Raw genomic sequence first — 17,500 nt, 5'->3', positions numbered from 1 at the left:
CAGGTGCGGCGGCTGCAGGATGCGCTGCAGCAGCAGCAGAGAGAGAAGCAGCAGCTGCAGGCGGCATGGACGCAGCAGAGGACGCTGCAGGACGCAGAGCTGAACTCCTGCAAAGACAAGGTGCTGACCCCCCCCCTCCCCCCCGTGATCCCCTGAGAGAGCCACCTGTAGTTTAGCGTGGTGACGGGAAGTCATGTGACCGTTAGTTTGACACAGAGATTATTTTATCCCACAATCACATGAGAGATCCCATTGGACCAGAGAGATGCTGCCTTCAGGGACCAACACAGAATCCGGATTGAATCCTGTCTTATCTTTAATATTCTGAAGTGTATTTTTGTCCCTCAGCTGGAGCGTTTGTCGGGGGTGCAGGCGGAGCTCAGCAGTGTGACTCTGAAGCTGCAGTGGATGGAGGAGGACAAAAACAGACTGCTGAAGGAGGCGGAGGAGAGGAACAAGAAGGTCAGCCCTCAGACTGTAGCAGGAGAGAGAGAGTGATAACTACAGAGAGAGGGAGGAGGAGCAACTCTGGGGGATAAATCTGAAAGAACAAAATCTTCGATTTATGCAAATAAAAAAGGTGTGTGTGTGTGTGTGTGTGTGTGTGTGTGTGTGTGTGTGTGTGTGTGTGTGTGTGTGTGTGTGTGTGTGTGTGTGTGTGTGTGTGTGTGTGTGTGTGTGTGTGTGTGTGTGTGTGTGTGTGTGTGTGTGTGTGTGTGTGTGTGTGTGTGTGTGTGTGTGTGTGTGTGTGTGTGTGTGTGTGTGTCTGGTCAGCTGGAGGATCTGCAGGAGTCGCTGCTCGGCGTGGATTCGGAGGTGGAGCTGCTGCGAGCTCAGCTGCTCTCTGTAAGCCAGGAGAAACTCCAACACACACAGGAAGTGACCTCAATGAACAGGAAGCTGCAGGACGCACAGAGCACGGTCAGCAGGGGGGGGATTTATATAGTGCAGTATTCAAATTAGTAAATTCTTCAAGATATTTATCAAATATGTTTTTAATGTATAAAATGATTGGCTGGAAAACAGAGAAAAATATTAATAATTAAGCCTAAAAAAATGAAAAGTAAATCAATAATAAATAAATGTAATAAAGGGATTTAAATCAATAATACAACTCTATTTTTCACTCCGAATCTAAATCCAATAAAGTAATGGATTAAATAAAACAACAATATTTCATCCGTCCATCTGTCCGTCCATCCATCCATCAATCGTCCGTCCGTCCGTCCATCCATCATCCGTCCATCCATCATCCATCCATCCATCATCCATCCGTCCATCCATCCATCCATCATCCATCCGTCCGTCCATCCATCCATCATCCATCCATCCATCCATCATCCGTCCGTCCATCCATCCATCATCCATCATCCATCCATCCATCCATCATCCATCCGTCCGTCCATCCATCCATCATCCATCCATCCATCATCATCCGTCCGTCCGTCCATCATCCGTCTGTCCGTCCATCCATCATCCATCCATCATCCATCCGTCCATCATCCATCATCCATCCGTCCATCCATCATCCATCATCATCCATCCGTCCATCTTCTCCCGCCTCTCCGCCAGGGTTGTGGAGGTAACAGCTCCAGCAGAGAGCCCCAAACGTCTCTTTCCCTGGCCACATCAACCAGCTCTGACTGGGGGATTCAAGGACAGAGATTGGATGGCCCTGAGTAGAGACCCCCTCACCCAGGGCCGGCCCTGGGCAGAGGTGAACTAGGCGAATGCTAAGGAAACTATGCTAACGTTGCATACAGAGCCAATCATGGCCCGTCACTACCACCCACCTAATGTGATGCCTCTGTAATTGGCACACACCCTCTGATCCCCCTTTTTAAAAAGGGGAACCACCACCCCGGTCTGCCACTCCTTCGGTATTGTTTCCGACTTCCACCCAATGTTGATGAGACGTGTCAACCATGACAGCATTTCTGGGCGGATCTCATCCACCCCCGGGGCTTTGCCACTGTGGAGTTGTTTAACTTCCTCAGTGACTTCCCCCCGTGAGATTGGAGTTGATCAATCTTCATACTCCAGCTCCGCCTCTAACATAGAGGGCGGAGTTGTCAGATTCAGGAGTTCCTCAAAGTGTTCCTTCCACCGCCCTAACACACTATCAGTTGAGGTCAACAGCGTCCCGTCCTTACCGTACACAGCTTGGATGGTTCCCTGCTTCCCCCTCCTGAGGTGTCGGACGTTTTTTCAGAACAACTTTGGTGCCGACCGAAAGTCCTTCTCCGAACTTCTCCCACACCCGCTGCTTTGCCTCGGCCACGGTTGAGGCTGCTGCCCTTCGGGCCTGTCGATACCCAGGGATAACATATCCCGGAAGGCCTCCTTCTTCAGTCGGACGGCTTCCCTAACCACCGGTGTCCACCAGGAGGTTCGAGTGTTACCGCCCCTTGAGGCACCTAAGACCTTGAGACCACAGCTCCCCGCCGCAGCTTCGGCAATGGAGGCTTTGAACACCGCCCACTCTGGTTCAATGTCCCCAGCCTCCACAGGGATGACTGAAAAGCTCCACCGGAGATGTGAGTTGAAGGCCTCCTGGACTTGGGGTTCCTCCAGACGTTCCCAGTTCACCCGCACTACACCGCACAGATGGTGATCAGTTGACAACTCCGCCCTCTTCACCCGAGTGTCCAAAACATGCGGCCTCAGATCCGATGATACGATTACAAAATCGATCATGGACCTTCTGCCTAGGGTGCTCTGGTACCACGTACACTTATGAGCATCCTTATGTTCGAACATGGTGTTTGTTATGGCCAATCCATGACGAGCACAGAAGTCCAGTAACAAACCACCACTCCGGTTCAGATCAGGGGGGCCGTTCCTCCCAATCACGCCCCTCCAAGTGTCTCCATCATTGCCCACGTGTGCGTTGAAGTCTCCCAGCAAGACTAAGGAGTCCCCTTCAGGAGCCCCATACAGGACTTCTTTCAGGGTCTCCAAGAAGGCCGAATACTCTGAACTGCTGTTTGGTGCATAAGCACACACCACAGTCAGAGTTTTCCCCCCCATGACCCGCAGGCGTAGGGAGGCGACCCTCTCGTCCACTGGGGTAAACTCCAACAAAGCGGCACTCAACCGGGGGCTTGTGAGTATCCCCACACCCGCTCGGCGCCTCACACCTTGGGCAACTCCGGAGAAGAATAGAGTCCAACCCTTATCCAGAAGTAAGGTTCCAGAGCCGACGCTGTGCGTAGAGGTGAGCCCCACCAGATCCAACTGGTAACGCTCCACCTCCCGCACGAGCTCCGGCTCCTTCCCCCCCAGAGAGGTGACATTCCACGTCCCCAAAGCCAGCTTCTGCCGCCTGAGTCTGGTCCGCCGAGACCCTCTGCTTTCACTGCCACCCTTCTGGCAGCGCACCCGACCCCATCGCTGTGTCCCGTAGGTGGTGGGCCCGCGGGTTATAGTAAAATATTATGAAAACAAATAATGAATTTCAACTGAAATACAATAATGACAATCAAATAATAATGAAGTAGAATACAACTTTAAATGTGAGAAAGGATTATTATAAAAAATACAACATTTGTTTCAAATAAAAATAAAAACGAATTAATTAATTAAATAACAATAAGATTCCTTTACTTCAAATCAATGAAGCAAGTGATAAAATCAATAATAATAAAAAGAAAGACAACAACAAATAAAAGACAACAACAAATAGAAGACAACAACAAATAGAAGACAACAACAAATAGAAGACAACAAATAGAAGACAACAACAAATAGAAGACAACAACAAATAGAAGACAACAACAAATAGAGTCAACCGAGCAAAGTGTCAACATCACACATGACTTTTTGTGAGTTTCTTGAAGGCGGTGAGGTCAGTGCAGTCTCTGATGGGTTGTGGGAGTGAGTTCCAGAGGGAGGGGGCAGCGACGGAGAAGGCTCTGTCCCCCCCCAGGTTCGGGGCTTGGCGCAGATGGGGATGGTTGGCTTCTGATGAGCGGAGGCAGCGTGAAGGGGTGTGGTGGTGCAGCAGGTCTGTGAGGTAGGAGGGGGCCTGGTTGTTGAGGGATTTGTGGGTGATGAGGAGGACTTTGAAGTCGAGGCGTTGGCGGACGGGGAGCCAGTGGAGGTTCTGGAGGACGGGAGTGATGTGGTCTCCAGAGCGGGTGTGGGTGCGGAGGCGTGCAGCAGAGTTCTGGATGTATTGCAGTTTGTTGAGGAGGTTGGACGGTAAACCAGAGGTGCTGTTGCAGGAGTCCGGTCGTGATGTGAGGAATGCACGAACCAGGGTTTCAGCAGCAGAGGAGGAGAGTGATGGGTCCTGGTGATGTGATTCATGGGGGGGTTTAATTTGAGCTGGCTGTCGAAGATGAATCCAAGGTTGCAGATGTGGGGGGGGATAGTGTTGCTCTCAAAGGTGAAGTTGAAATTCTGCATGGTTTTGGTACGTGATGGGGGGCCGCTTGATGATGATGATGTCTGATTTTGCACTGTTCAGTTGAAGGTGGTTTATCTGCATCCATGCTTTTATTTCTGAGGGACAGTTGGTGAGAGTGGGTTGTGTTGTGTGTGTGTGGGGGGGGGGGTTTGTAGCAGTGAAATTGAAGGTTGTGGCGACAAATGATTTTGCCAAGGGGGAGCATGTAAAGGATGAAGAGGAGGGGACCAAGCACTGAACCCTGGGGGACACCTTGGGACAGAGGAGCAGTAGAGGAGGTGCAGTTATTGATAATGAAAAAGGATGTAAATATTGTCTTTCTGAGGGTCTGTGCTCTGGTCTCGTGAAGCCCCCGTTATCTCAGAGCCACTTTCATAAATGTGAGTTTCTGTGTCTCCTGTCCGTCAGGTGGAGGAGCTGCTGAGGGAGAAGGAGGATCAGCCTTCCAGCTCCCTGCAGGAGGAGACCCTCAAACTGAGAGTCCAGAACCAGGAGCTGCAGCACAAGGTACCAGAACCCCCCCCCCCCCCGTACCCCTGTCCCAAAACATCTGTAGAAGAAGCAGAGCATCATGGGATTCAGAAAGTAAACCCACGGCTGGATTTCCCTTTAATGACGTTATCCCCAGATTAAAGTCATTCATTTAGAAGACAATTAAATACTCAATATTCTTACTCTACGTTTATATAAAGTCATTGTTTTTAATATTCACAAGAGTAAAGTACGGAGAAAAAGGTGTTATAGTTTTACTAAACACAAAATATTCTGAGATTATTAAACCTTAAAGGGACACTGTGTAAGACTTTTACTAGCTAATTACCGAAATTTAAGATACCCATTCATAAATACAGTCTTTTTAAACCCATTTCACATCTATCCCGAAATCTAAGTATTCTGTTGTACTTAGATATAGTCAGTTTTACCTACATACAAAGGGGATCTTCCCCATGGCCCGCAGCCATTTTGAAAGTACAACCTCCTCTGGGGGACATACAGAATTTGCAGCTCCGCCTCCGGCGTTTTCCTAATGACTAGTCACCGCGCGTTCGGGATCGTAGCTACTAAACAAAAATGCAGGACCACACATACTCCGAGTGGAGCCGAGCCGTAAGTTATCACATAATGCATTCTGTTTAATCATGCTGTGTTCTATCTCCGTACAAATAAAGATAATTGAATGAATGTCCTTATTTATCGTATAGCGATGAACGCTTGACTGCAATTGCTGAAGCAGAAGTGATGGCGAGTCTTGAGCAAAGGTAAACTGTGTGTAGTATCGTTTGTAGTGATTAAGTTTAGGAATAAACTGTACAAAAAACTGACCCGATTTGTTGTTGAAGAGGAGGACATCTTGCTGTGTCGCGCAACTGTGTTGTTACTGCTACTGCTAATACCGAACTAGCAGGTTTTATATCAGTTTCGAAACCGGAAGAAGTTTTGTGAACTTCGAGAGTCGCCGTAGCCGGTTTTGGCCAAAACCGTAGTTGCAGTACCCTTTTTGGCCACTTTGGCGCCTTTTTACACAGTGTCCCTTTAAATTAACCAGAAAATAAGTTAAAATATTACGTGTAAAGATCCACACTTATGATTAGACTTAGTGGAAAGAAACTTTAATATACTCCGTTATAAAATCATCAGAATGTCGTCAATTGGCACAAAAAAGTAAACTGTGAATTTTAATCTCAGAAAATATTGAATACCTCTCAGAGTTCCTCCAGCCTGCTCTGATTCGCTGCAGTCTGATTGGTTGAGGATGAGTTCAGGGCTCCTCCAGCCTGCTCTGATTCGCTGCAGTCTGATTGGTTGAGGATGAGTTCAGGGCTCCTCCAGCCTACTCTGATTCGCTGCAGTCTGATTGGTTGAGGATGAGTTCAGGGCTCCTTCAGCCTGCTCTGATTCGCTGCAGTCTGATTGGTTGAGGATGAGTTCAGGGCTCCTTCAGCCTGCTCTGATTCGCTGCAGTCTGATTGGTTGAGGATGAGTTCAGGGCTCCTTCAGCCTGCTCTGATTCGCTGCAGTCTGATTGGTTGAGGATGAGTTCAGGGCTCCTTCAGCCTGCTCTGATTCGCTGCAGTCTGATTGGTTGAGGATGAGTTCAGGGCTCCTTCAGCCTGCTCTGATTCGCTGCAGTCTGATTGGTTGAGGATGAGTTCAGGGCTCCTCCAGCCTGCTCTGATTCGCTGCAGTCTGATTGGTTGAGGATGAGTTCAGATGTTAAGTCTGTCTGCTATCTGCTGTGTCAGCTGTCCGAGCTGCAGATCCGCGGGCTGGAAGTCCAGAAGCTGACCCGGGAGCAGCAGACCCTGAAGAGCCGAGTCAGCGAGCTGCAGGCCGAGCGGAACCAGAACCAGGACCAGGTAGGGTGGGGACACTGAACCCACACAGAAGAGGACCTGAGTTGTTAGCTGTAGTAACACTGGTCTGTATAAGTGTCACCATGAATTGTCTGTCTGTCTGTCTGTCTGTCTGTCTGTCTGTCTGTCTGTCTGTCTGTCTGTCTGTCTGTAGGCGGTGCGGGAGGTGCTGAGGCTGCACAGCCAGCAGAGCAGCTCCCAGATCAGCATGAAGCAGGTACACACACACACACACACACACACACACACACACACACACACACACACACACACACACACACACACACACACACACACTGACCTGAGACATCTCTACATTCACCTGACAGAGCTTGTGTGTGTGTGTGTGTGTGTGTGTGTTCAGGATCAGTACGAGAAGGCGGTGTCGGCCCTGCAGCAGAAGGTGGTGCAGCTGGAGACGAAGCTGAAGGGGGTCCAGTTGGTTCTGCAGGAGAAAGTCCAGCAGCTCAAAGAACAGGTGGGTCTGACGCGGTCCAGAACGGGACTTCTCTCCAGATTTGGACTTTTATCTCGACTCATTTTTTTCTCAGGTTGTTAGTTTTTTTCTGAACTATAACATTTAGTATTTCAAATAAAACATGCTATTACAAAGTCAATATTCTAAATGAAGTTGGTATCAGAAGGAAGCGCCTCGCAGGAAGTGACCGTGGTGTTTCTTGCAGCTGTCGAAGAACTCGCAGCTCAGCGCGATGCTGAAGGATCTGTACGTGGAGAACTCGCAGCTCATGAAGGCGCTGCAGGTCACCGAGCAGCGGCAGAAAAACGCAGAGAAGAAGAACTTCCTGCTGGAGGACAAAGTGAGCGCGCTCAACCAGCTGCTGCGAGACATCGTGCCGGCCGCGCTCGCCACGTAGCGCTTTCACGGTTCCTCTCCTCCAGGTGGGAGCTGCAGGGGCTCCTGTTGGGTCTGCAGAGAGTCTGAACCTGCTCATTATTAGACCCACAATCACATCACATGACCTCATGTCCTGATCAGCCAATCAGAGCACAGTATGGGACATTATGTGTGAGGATTAAATTCAGATCATTTGCACTCTTTGAAATCTGGATCAGTGAAGATGTGATTCAGCTGCTATGACAATGAGCTGCTGAATACATTCTTTATAATCCAAATAATTAATCAGTAATGTAATTGGCTGCTTCTGGAATAATAATAATAATACTGCATTAATTCATACAGTACATGAAACTTAAATACAAACTCAAGTTTAATACATTTGTATTTCCTCCATTGGAGCCTCTGGGGCCTCCGTAGTTCCTGTAATAACAGCTGTGATTTCCTCCAAACCGAATTACAAATATCATGAATTCAAGGAGAGGAAAAAACCAGAGCTCAGAAACAGTATCCAGGTGAGACGTCAAAGTGAAGTGTGACTCACAGGTAAAATATAAGGTGTGAGTGTGTGAGAGGTCTTGTGTGGGGGTGGCCGTTTCACAGCAGTCATCAGCAGACTCACCCGTCCGTCTCATGAAGCTGCTTCATAAAGACTTTTGTTTCAGAAAGACCCAGAAAAACCTGTCTGATCTCTCACACACACTGAAGTATTATGGGTATTGTTTCTTTATATATTTGTATTTTTTACATCACAACGAGACCTTTATTTTTGTGCAGGTCAGATTTTAAATGTTTTCTGCATTTAGTTTCTGCGGTTTCCCCGTCAGAGTGAGACCTCTGTCTGTGTTCTGACCTCTGTGTACGTACTGTAAAATGAAAATGACATTAAATTATAATTTTATCAACTTTTGTTTTTGAAACTCATTTTTAACCAGATGTGTTCGTCATGAAGTAAAACCCCAGGAAACCTGAGCTGCACTTCAGGTTGTAATTACATTTAAAAGTATTAAAACTGGATCCTTAGTTTGCATTTAGCATTGAAACAAAAACAAACTCAAAAGAAATACATAGCGCTCCTATTGGCTGGCGCTCCAACACACTACGTGATAGGCTAAGGGGCAGGACATCTCTAAACAGTTGACCAATCACAACAGAGCCATCCATCTAACCAATTTCAGTTCCAGCCAGGGTGAGAAGAGGAGCTGCAGCACAGGCAGTGTGAGAACAATACAGATGTCGATGTAGAAGAGACCTGAAGAGGACAGCAGAACAGTGACCTTTAAAGCACGAGACATGTCCCAGGGGAGACACCTCAGACATGTCCCAGGGGAGACACCTCAGACATGTCCCAGGGGAGACACCTCAGACATGTCCCAGGGGAGACACCTCAGACATGTCCCAGGAGAGACATCTCAGACTGAGTCACCAGTTTATTTGACAGCTTTAAAAACAGAGCAAAACATTTAATCAACTCATAAATAATGTGTCAGCCCGGCAGCATAAACGTTGATTTAATGTTTGAGGAACACAGTAAAGACACTGGAGGACCGTCTGTGACGTCCTCTAAAGACGGCGCGAGGTCGAAGCGTTTACAGAAATATCGTTTATTGTGAAGTTCATCAGTGTGTTGTGTTCAGGGACTCGGGACGTTTGAGCGTTTCTCATCAGGACATGACGTGCTCCAGGACGCCCTGACGAATCAGCTGCTCACATTTCCACCGCGGCAGGAAGTGCTGCAGAGAGGCGTTCAGGGACATCACGTTACTGAGAGACACTTTGAACACGTGTGATCACATACAGTTTCAAATAGTTGAAAAATATTTCATTAGTATCATCCTTAAAGTAAATAATAACGTAATGCTTATTCTGTGTATTTATATATTGATCTTTTTGAAATAATGTCTCTGTCCTAATTCTAAACATTCTATATATTATTTAATAACTCATTTCTACATAATAAAATACAGTTTATAATTAGTATTCTACATTATAGGATGGAATATTGTTTCTACACCACCAAATACTAAATAATATCATTTTATGCTGAGGTTTATAAATAACCAAAGATAATTAATAATAAAGTATAATTAATGACAAGTACAGTTCCTGACCTGGCTGTTTTTCTTCAGCAGGATCACGGTCCCATCATCGATCTCCAACTCTCCGTGGTCCTTCAAACACCTCACCTGGAGAATCAGAATGGGTTTAATCACATGTAGGTTCACAGACAGAGGAATCTGCTCTGGTTTATGCGATGCGTTCAAAGACACAGGAAGAAAATGGTGCAAAATCACCCCTAAATTGTCTAAGCCATTATTTAGCTCTTGTCTGCTAATCAACACAACTGATGCTAACTGTGTAAACATCCCAGCATCCACAGGTCAGCATCCGGCAGCTTCTCTGAGCCGGAGACTCCTACTCTACATTTCTAACATAAAGCTCTGGGGTCTGGACCCACAGGGCCGACAGGTGAGCGTCTGACCTGGATGTAAAGACTCTTCGGGGGCTTCATGTCCTGAGTGATGTCCAGACCCTCGGCCCCACCCAGAGAGCGCATGAAGGAGGCCAGAGACTTCTTATAGTGAGAGAACCACTGCACCTACACACACACACACACACACACACACACACACACACACACAGACACAGACAGACAGACAGACAGACAGACAGACAGACAGACAGACAGACAGACAGACAGACAGACAGACAGACGTGTTTTTGATAAGCACTGAAAGATGTGTTGCTGCAGTTCGGGGTCATATCTTTCACATTTAGAGGTGATAAAAAGGTCCTGAAAGTCATTACATTTGTACCAAAACCTGAACAGACACAGCGTTCAGGTCCAGGTCCAGGTCCAGGTCCAGGAGGCCATTATGAAGATGCAGAAACACCTCAAACAGAGGAGGAAACTAGGAGCTCTTATTCCTGATGAATCCTTCTGGACGGGGTTGATTCTGAGCGTCTCTAAACGTCTACACTGTATTTGTCCTGCACTGTCAAATGTGGGGGGGTCACTCACCTCCTCAGCACACATGTGGAAGCGAACGTTGGCAGGCAGGACGCTGCCGTACTCCCAGCGCAGAGCGCGGATCCTCAGCAGTCGGTCGTACCTCCACAACAAACACACACATAAACAACCAACAAACAACAGAGTGCTGTGCAGGGGTGTGTGCAGGGTGTGTGCAGGGTGTGTGCGCGTGTCTCACAGGTACGCGGTGAGGCAGCGCTGGTTCCTCAGCAGGCAGCAGTGACGCAGCTTGATGGAGGGAATGAGATCAGCCCGACCGTCAGCCTTCGCCTCGTTACTGAAACACAAAGAGTATAATATAATAACATATAATAAAATATAACGCAATGTAATATATCCTGAGGACTCACACGTCCGTCTGGTTCTGTTCATAAAGAGCTTCCATCTCCTGCAGAACCTGCCGCAGTCCGTCCTCCTGAGAGCACAGCATCAATCTCTCAGAGCCTTTCACTTTCAAAATATGTCTGAAATGTGTTCCTTTCACATTTACAAACACATCTGGGTTTTTTCACATTTCTTTTTACATTTTTTAAGAAACATGTTTTCTAAGAGTTCATCCATTAGATTTTTCATTTTTGCATTTATTCCAACATCTTCACACACGTTCAAACAGCTGGAGACCGTGCTCTGCCTCTAACACCGCAGATGTTGGGACGTTTACACCGTTAGCATTAGCTGCGTTAATTAGCATTATAGCTTATGTGGACAATAGTTCAAAATGGCTTGGCAGAGTTGGACAGTTCTGGAGTGCTTTTCGGGGCTATTGACGATGCTGAAGGATAACAAAATGGCAGTTTCCATATCTGTTCTCTCTGTGATTCTGTGCCCATTGAGCACAACATGTACTGTGGACAATTTATCTTCAAATAAAGAAGCACTCTGTCACTTTCAATGATCCAGAGTTCTCTCAAACTTAAAATAGACCCAAAATCCGTCCACAGACGTAGACCCTTCCCTCTGTACTCACGTTGAAGGCGGGCAGCTGACCCTCGCTGCTCCGCTGCAGCTCTCTGATTAACTCCATGGCTTTCTCACAAAACATCGCGGAGCAGAAACTGAAGAAATGAATAAAACTAAATAATAAAAACACTCAGATTCAGGCTGTGGACGCGGACTGGATTTCGCGGGAGAAATCCGAGTGTTATGATCACGTGATACAGTGACGTCATGCCACGGTAGCCTGGTTGGGACAAATTTCAAAGTCGCGCGAAGTGCTTTACGTTCATTTCACTTCATTACGTGTATTGTAATTTTTATATATCCCTAATACGTTCACAATACATGAGGTTAATTATTGTTTTGAATAAATAACCTGTATGTTGTTGTATTTACTAGTAACTACAATCGCGGATTAGAGAACGTTACTTTGGACCTTTTCACAAATTGTTTTAATTTGATTACTGAAATTTAGATTTCTTTTACATTCTTCTAAATAGTTTTTTTCCATATATCTTCCACATATTTTCCCATATATTTTGGAAAATGTTCTAACCTTTTTTAGTCTTTTATCTCTAAAAATACTAAATCAAGATGCTTTTGGAAAAGTCCACCTTTTTTTTTTTACCTGCAGCCTGACTTCCGGTTAGCACAGCCGGCTAAAAATAAACCCGACTGACAGCTTCCCTTCTCGGGCAGAGAAGCACCGTGTACCGGCTCCTGGTTTTATAAGACTTATTAAAGCTTAAACTTTAATGTCGTAGTCTTTGGTTTGTCTTGGCGAAGTCACTTTATGTTCTAGCAGATACACTTCGCTAACTAGATCTGAAATGCTGCATTCACGTGAGAGAGAGAGGATCTGAAATGGTAAACTTCTTTTTATTTTAGGGGACGTTTGGGTTTGAGTTCAACAACAGACAGAGAGGTGGGGAAAGTACTCAGATCTTGTACTTTCGTAAAAGAGGAGGGGTGAGATCGTAGAAGTACTCAGATCTTGTACTTGGTTAAAATAGGATTACCAGAATGTAGCAAATACTTAGGTAAATGTATTTAGTTACTTACCACCGTAAAATGCGCCTATTCGTGATTCTATTGTATAACTTTTCGTTACGAGATGCACATGAAGGTACCATGCACTAGTTTTGTTTTGGTAGTCGTTTCTCCGACGCTCTCCAGAGGCCGTGGACGCAGCACAGTGTGCGGCCATGTGGTATCGTTTCTTTGCTCTGATTGGCTGCTGATCAGCTGCTCTCTGCGGATCTTCAGTTATCCACAGCGGGCATCGAGCTCTGTCCTCCCCGGCTTTAGAGCTCCGTGACCCGGACAGAAAACGGCCTGCTCTTCGCTAACAGGCCCGGTAGTGACGGTCGGTTTTCGGTCGGTTAACGTTCGTTTCTTTCTCCAGTGATGAGAAAGCGGAACAGCTCTGAGGACAGAGGGACCACCAGCTCTCTGCTGGAGAGCGACCCGGACCTGAAGCAGCGGCCGGGCAGAGAGACACCAGAGTCCGCAGAGAGAGGACCGCAGGGCCCGGGGGGGGAGATGGGGAAACCGTTCAAGAGGTGAGTAAATTATCAACATGATTATAAAAATGTTTTTTGCTCAAATGAATAAATAATAATACAAAATATAATCAGTTATTATAAAAATAGAAATGTTAAAAGAAATTATGAAATAAAGTAAAATGAACTGGAAAAAAGTGAATAATAAATACTTAATAATTCTAAATATAAAATTATTATTATGAAAATTAAAAAACATTAAAAAAATAAAAAATAAAAAAACATGAAACTCTGAAATTTACATATGAAAATAAAGTGAAATCAAATATAATATGAATGTATTAAATGTAAAATCTTATTTTTACAATAAACTGAAATTGTACATAATGTATTTATATTAATTGATCTACTATATCTTTGTTTACCTCTATTATACTAAAATGACGTTTCAAATCTTGACCCCAAATTATAGACATTTTACGCATGGGTCAAAGTCGGCGTTTGGCAAAAATGTAAAGAATTTCCTCCAATCATGCTCACCATAACGGGACCTGAAGTGAGCAGACAACAGGAAACCATGATGAAATAATATTAGTAAAAAGTACACAAAATTAACAAGATTACAAACCAAAGAAATCTACAAAAATATAATAAAAGTAAACAAAGAAATAAAAAAACACATTTAAAATAAACAAAATATATTCTGAATAATTAGTCTTACAGGCAATTTTTTAATCAGACTATTGAAGTTTGTGTTTCCTAACCTTTTATTCTATATGCGGTCAATCCCCGAGCTGACTGGTCTGACTGGTTTCAGTGAGGCTGACGTGCTGGGCGGACTGGAAGCTGCAGAGATATGTTTATACAACAGCATCCGACTTATTGTGGACTTTGTGTTCGAGTAATTGGGTTGGATGTGGCATTTATATTTTCACAAGCTTGAAATAAAGAGTCCTCTCCTGCTGATGTTCAGGTGTATATCAGTATGTAGTGTCTCTACTTTAAAGAGTCCTCTCCTGCTGATGTTCAGGTGTATATCAGTATGTAGTGTCTCTACTTTAAAGAGTCCTCTCCTGCTGATGTTCAGGTGTATATCAGTATGTAGAGTCTCTACTTTAAAGAGTCCTCTCCTGCTGATGTTCAGGTGTATATCAGTATGTAGAGTCTCTACTTTAAAGAGTCCTCTCCTGCTGATGTTCAGGTGTATATCAGTATGTAGTGTCTCTACTTTAAAGAGTCCTCTCCTGCTGATGTTCAGGTGTATATCAGTATGTAGTGTCTCTACTTTAAAGAGTCCTCTCCTGCTGATGTTCAGGTGTATATCAGTATGTAGAGTCTCTACTTTAAAGAGTCCTCTCCTGCTGATGTTCAGGTGTATATCAGTATGTAGAGTCTCTACTTTAAAGAGTCCTCTCCTGCTGATGTTCAGGTGTATATCAGTATGTAGTGTCTCTACTTTAAAGAGTCCTCTCCTGCTGATGTTCAGGTGTATATCAGTATGTAGAGTCTCTACTTTAAAGAGTCCTCTCCTGCTGATGTTCAGGTGTATATCAGTATGTAGTGTCTCTACTTTAAAGAGTCCTCTCCTGCTGATGTTCAGGTGTATATCAGTATGTAGCGTCTCTACTTTAAAGAGTCCTCTCCTGCTGATGTTCAGGTGTATATCAGTATGTAGTGTCTCTACTTTAAAGAGTCCTCTCCTGCTGATGTTCAGGTGTATATCAGTATGTAGTGTCTCTACTTTAAAGAGTCCTCTCCTGCTGATGTTCAGGTGTATTGTATATCAGTATGTAGTGTCTCTACTTTAAAGAGTCCTCTCCTGCTGATGTTCAGGTGTATATCAGTATGTAGAGTCTCTACTTTAAAGAGTCCTCTCCTGCTGATGTTCAGGTGTATATCAGTATGTAGTGTCTCTACTTTAAAGAGTCCTCTCCTGCTGATGTTCAGGTGTATATCAGTATGTAGTGTCTCTACTTTAAAGAGTCCTCTCCTGCTGATGTTCAGGTGTATATCAGTATGTAGTGTCTCTACTTTAAAGAGTCCTCTCCTGCTGATGTTCAGGTGTATATCAGTATGTAGTGTCTCTACTTTAAAGAGTCCTCTCCTGCTGATGTTCAGGTGTATATCAGTATGTAGAGTCTCTACTTTAAAGAGTCCTCTCCTGCTGATGTTCAGGTGTATATCAGTATGTAGTGTCTCTACTTTAAAGAGTCCTCTCCTGCTGATGTTCAGGTGTATATCAGTATGTAGAGTCTCTACTTTAAAGAGTCCTCTCCTGCTGATGTTCAGGTGTATATGAGTATGTAGTGTCTCTACTTTAAAGAGTCCTCTCCTGCTGATGTTCAGGTGTATATCAGTATGTCCCGCCCCTTAGCCTATCACGTTCGATGTGTTGAGCGCTAGCCAATAGTAAAGGCAGCTGTCCATAGTGATGTCACTCTGTACCCGTTGATATCAATAAATGTATTTATTGATTAAATGATTTATGTATAATCCGGCCTGTTGATCCAAAGCCGTCCCTGAAGCTTGTCCTTCTCTTTAATCTGTAGTAGCAGATTAGAGTCTCCACCTGACGGAGGCCTCAGCAGGATTACAGAGTCTGCAGGTTGATCTAACTCCAGCCCGGAATAAAAACACGATTCAAAGCATATTTTAATAATGAATATGATGAAACAATAAATGTGAATAAAAGCCAGACATAAACATCAATCAATGATTAGATCAATTACAGAAAGACAAGGGGTATATGCAGCAGGAAGTGACCCCGCTGCAGTAAAGGTTCTTTAAGTTTCTGTGAGTCAGCGTCTGAGACCTGCGGCTCCCTGCTTCCTCTTTCACTTCCTGTTCTGCTGGGTTGTTGTGAGGTTTCTCTGAACACATGCATCTCTCATCTCACAAACAACTTAAACCATCGCTGCCTCAAATCTAATATTTCGAGGAGCTTGTCGGTGTGGAAGGAGAAACAATTTCCAAAAGAAGTTTTTAACATTTATTTTATTTGTATACAATTCCATTTAGATCTGAGAGCTGGAGGAAAGGTGAAATGCACGAAAGAATTAATATTATAATATATTTTCATTCAAAATGTAATTTAAAATCTAACTCTCTGTACAAATGGTGTCCTTTACATTGATTCTAGCTGTGAGGTCGGTGTGCGTCGGCGCTCTTCCATCAGATGTATGTAATGCAGAACAGGAGAACAGGCTTCACTTAGCATGCACACTCTATATTCATCAGCTGGGACTCCCCTTTATTCTCTGATTTCTACAAACCATAATCTCATGATCTGAATGTATAGCGTTATCTCCCCCCCCCCCCCCGTCTGCTGCAGCTCACCTCTGGGTGACCGTGAGGCTGCAGCATCAGCTAATAATACTGTGTGTGTGTGTGTGTGTGTGTGTGTGAGAGTGTGATGCAGGTGTAGATATAGTGTGTGTTTCTCATGTTTCATCCTGAGCTCTGCCATTAAATATTAAAGCTTCTCTTCCAGTGCCACTCTCTCCTTACTGATGGGGGGGGAATATACATATATCAAAATATTAAAAGGTGAAAAATATTTGTTTAGCTTCAGAATTATTATAAAAGTGTAAAAAGGAAAATAAATATCTAAAAATATTACAATAGATTTGTAATAAAATCTAAATGATTACAAACCTATTGAGTAAGAGAAGTTACACATGGATTTGTTGGGATAGATATCTGAGGAATTGTCCAAAGAATTGTTTATAAAGAATTGAAATAGAAAGAGGTGTAAAAACATTAGAAATGTAACGAAATATCAACGCAGCTTTAGCGGCAGCAGATCAATATCCTAAATTAATATTAGATAGATGAATCATCAAAAGTGCAGAAAAATATAAGTAAATTATTTGAAGGAATTATAATATCATATTTTGGGGACAAATATCTGTGTCATTCTCAGAAGAATCAGAAAATATTTGTAAAAATAATCAAAATATGTTTTGAAAAAGGATTCAAAAACTAAAATATCAACCCAGCTTTAACGGCGGTGTGTTGGTGTTCAAGAGGTCTAATGTAAAGGACCTCTGTGGAGCCTGCAGACTCTGTGGAGGATGAACGATTCAGGATCAGATTACAGGATCAGATCTCCTCTAAACCCGACGCTCCTCCAGACCGAGAGCTGCAGGGATTGATAGGTTCAGCGGGGCCACACAAAATAACTCAGTATTTATGGCTGAATGTCTAAATGTCAATAATGATTTAAATATTCCAAGCTTTGTCTTTAAGCTGTTTGGGAAATAGTATGTTTTTATTCTGGAAGATTTTTATAGTGTATATATTTAAAGGTTGTGATTGGTCAACCCCTCAGAGATGTCCCGCCCCTTAGCCTATCACCTACAATGTGTTGGAATGCTAGCCAATAGGAGCACAAGTGTTCCAAAGTGATGT

The 17,500-nt window shown here is 44.3% G+C and overlaps 3 protein-coding genes across 4 annotated transcripts in view; 2 read left to right on the top strand and 1 right to left on the bottom strand.

The window, feature by feature from the left end:
• ninl (ninein-like) overlaps positions 1 to 8,526 on the top strand; it is a 30,864-nt gene extending 22,338 nt beyond the window's left edge. Inside the window, exons 25-32 of the mRNA XM_063874592.1 lie at positions 4 to 120; positions 349 to 462; positions 775 to 921; positions 4,820 to 4,918; positions 6,655 to 6,768; positions 6,920 to 6,982; positions 7,130 to 7,243; positions 7,449 to 8,526. Of these exons, the coding sequence (XP_063730662.1) occupies positions 4 to 120; positions 349 to 462; positions 775 to 921; positions 4,820 to 4,918; positions 6,655 to 6,768; positions 6,920 to 6,982; positions 7,130 to 7,243; positions 7,449 to 7,640 (960 nt within the window). The 3' untranslated portion in view covers positions 7,641 to 8,526. The remainder of the gene's footprint in view (positions 1 to 3; positions 121 to 348; positions 463 to 774; positions 922 to 4,819; positions 4,919 to 6,654; positions 6,769 to 6,919; positions 6,983 to 7,129; positions 7,244 to 7,448) is intronic.
• A 683-nt stretch (positions 8,527 to 9,209) lies between these two features.
• gins1 (GINS complex subunit 1 (Psf1 homolog)) lies at positions 9,210 to 12,434 on the bottom strand. Of its 2 annotated transcripts, none has more exons than XM_063874724.1 (7): positions 12,217 to 12,434; positions 11,003 to 11,067; positions 10,831 to 10,929; positions 10,644 to 10,734; positions 10,104 to 10,220; positions 9,733 to 9,807; positions 9,210 to 9,354 (listed from the first exon to the last, which is right to left on the bottom strand). In XM_063874724.1, the coding sequence occupies exons 2-7, from the start codon at positions 11,035 to 11,037 to the stop codon at positions 9,286 to 9,288; spliced, it is 486 nt and encodes a 161-aa protein (XP_063730794.1). In that variant the 5' UTR covers positions 11,038 to 11,067; positions 12,217 to 12,434; the 3' UTR covers positions 9,210 to 9,285. The 2 variants fall into 2 exon arrangements, with proteins under 2 accessions (XP_063730794.1, XP_063730793.1); XM_063874723.1 differs by lacking the exon at positions 12,217 to 12,434 and adding an exon at positions 11,620 to 11,855.
• The window catches only part of abhd12 (abhydrolase domain containing 12, lysophospholipase), a 10,891-nt gene continuing 5,621 nt past the window's right edge, over positions 12,231 to 17,500 (top strand). The window contains exons 1-2 of the mRNA XM_063874707.1: positions 12,231 to 12,455; positions 12,994 to 13,150. Coding sequence (XP_063730777.1) covers positions 12,996 to 13,150 — 155 coding nt within the window. The 5' untranslated portion in view covers positions 12,231 to 12,455; positions 12,994 to 12,995. The remainder of the gene's footprint in view (positions 12,456 to 12,993; positions 13,151 to 17,500) is intronic.

The sequence above is a fragment of the Eleginops maclovinus genome, chromosome 22, assembly GCF_036324505.1.
Source record: "Eleginops maclovinus isolate JMC-PN-2008 ecotype Puerto Natales chromosome 22, JC_Emac_rtc_rv5, whole genome shotgun sequence".
NCBI classification, from domain to species: Eukaryota; Metazoa; Chordata; class Actinopteri; order Perciformes; family Eleginopidae; genus Eleginops; species Eleginops maclovinus.
Note: the sequence above shows the minus strand (reverse complement) of the source record. Positions and strands in the feature narration are given on the sequence as shown.

Coding starts and splice junctions, on each gene's coding strand:
- gins1 (XM_063874723.1), bottom strand. CDS start 11,694: ATGTTTTGTGAGAAAGCCATGGAGTTAATCAGAGAGCTGCAGCGGAGC. Junction 11,068..11,619: donor GTCAGCTGCCCGCCTTCAAC/GTGAGTACAGAG, acceptor CTGTGCTCTCAG/GAGGACGGACTGCGGCAGGT. Junction 9,808..10,103: donor CGAAGAGTCTTTACATCCAG/GTCAGACGCTCA, acceptor CTGATTCTCCAG/GTGAGGTGTTTGAAGGACCA.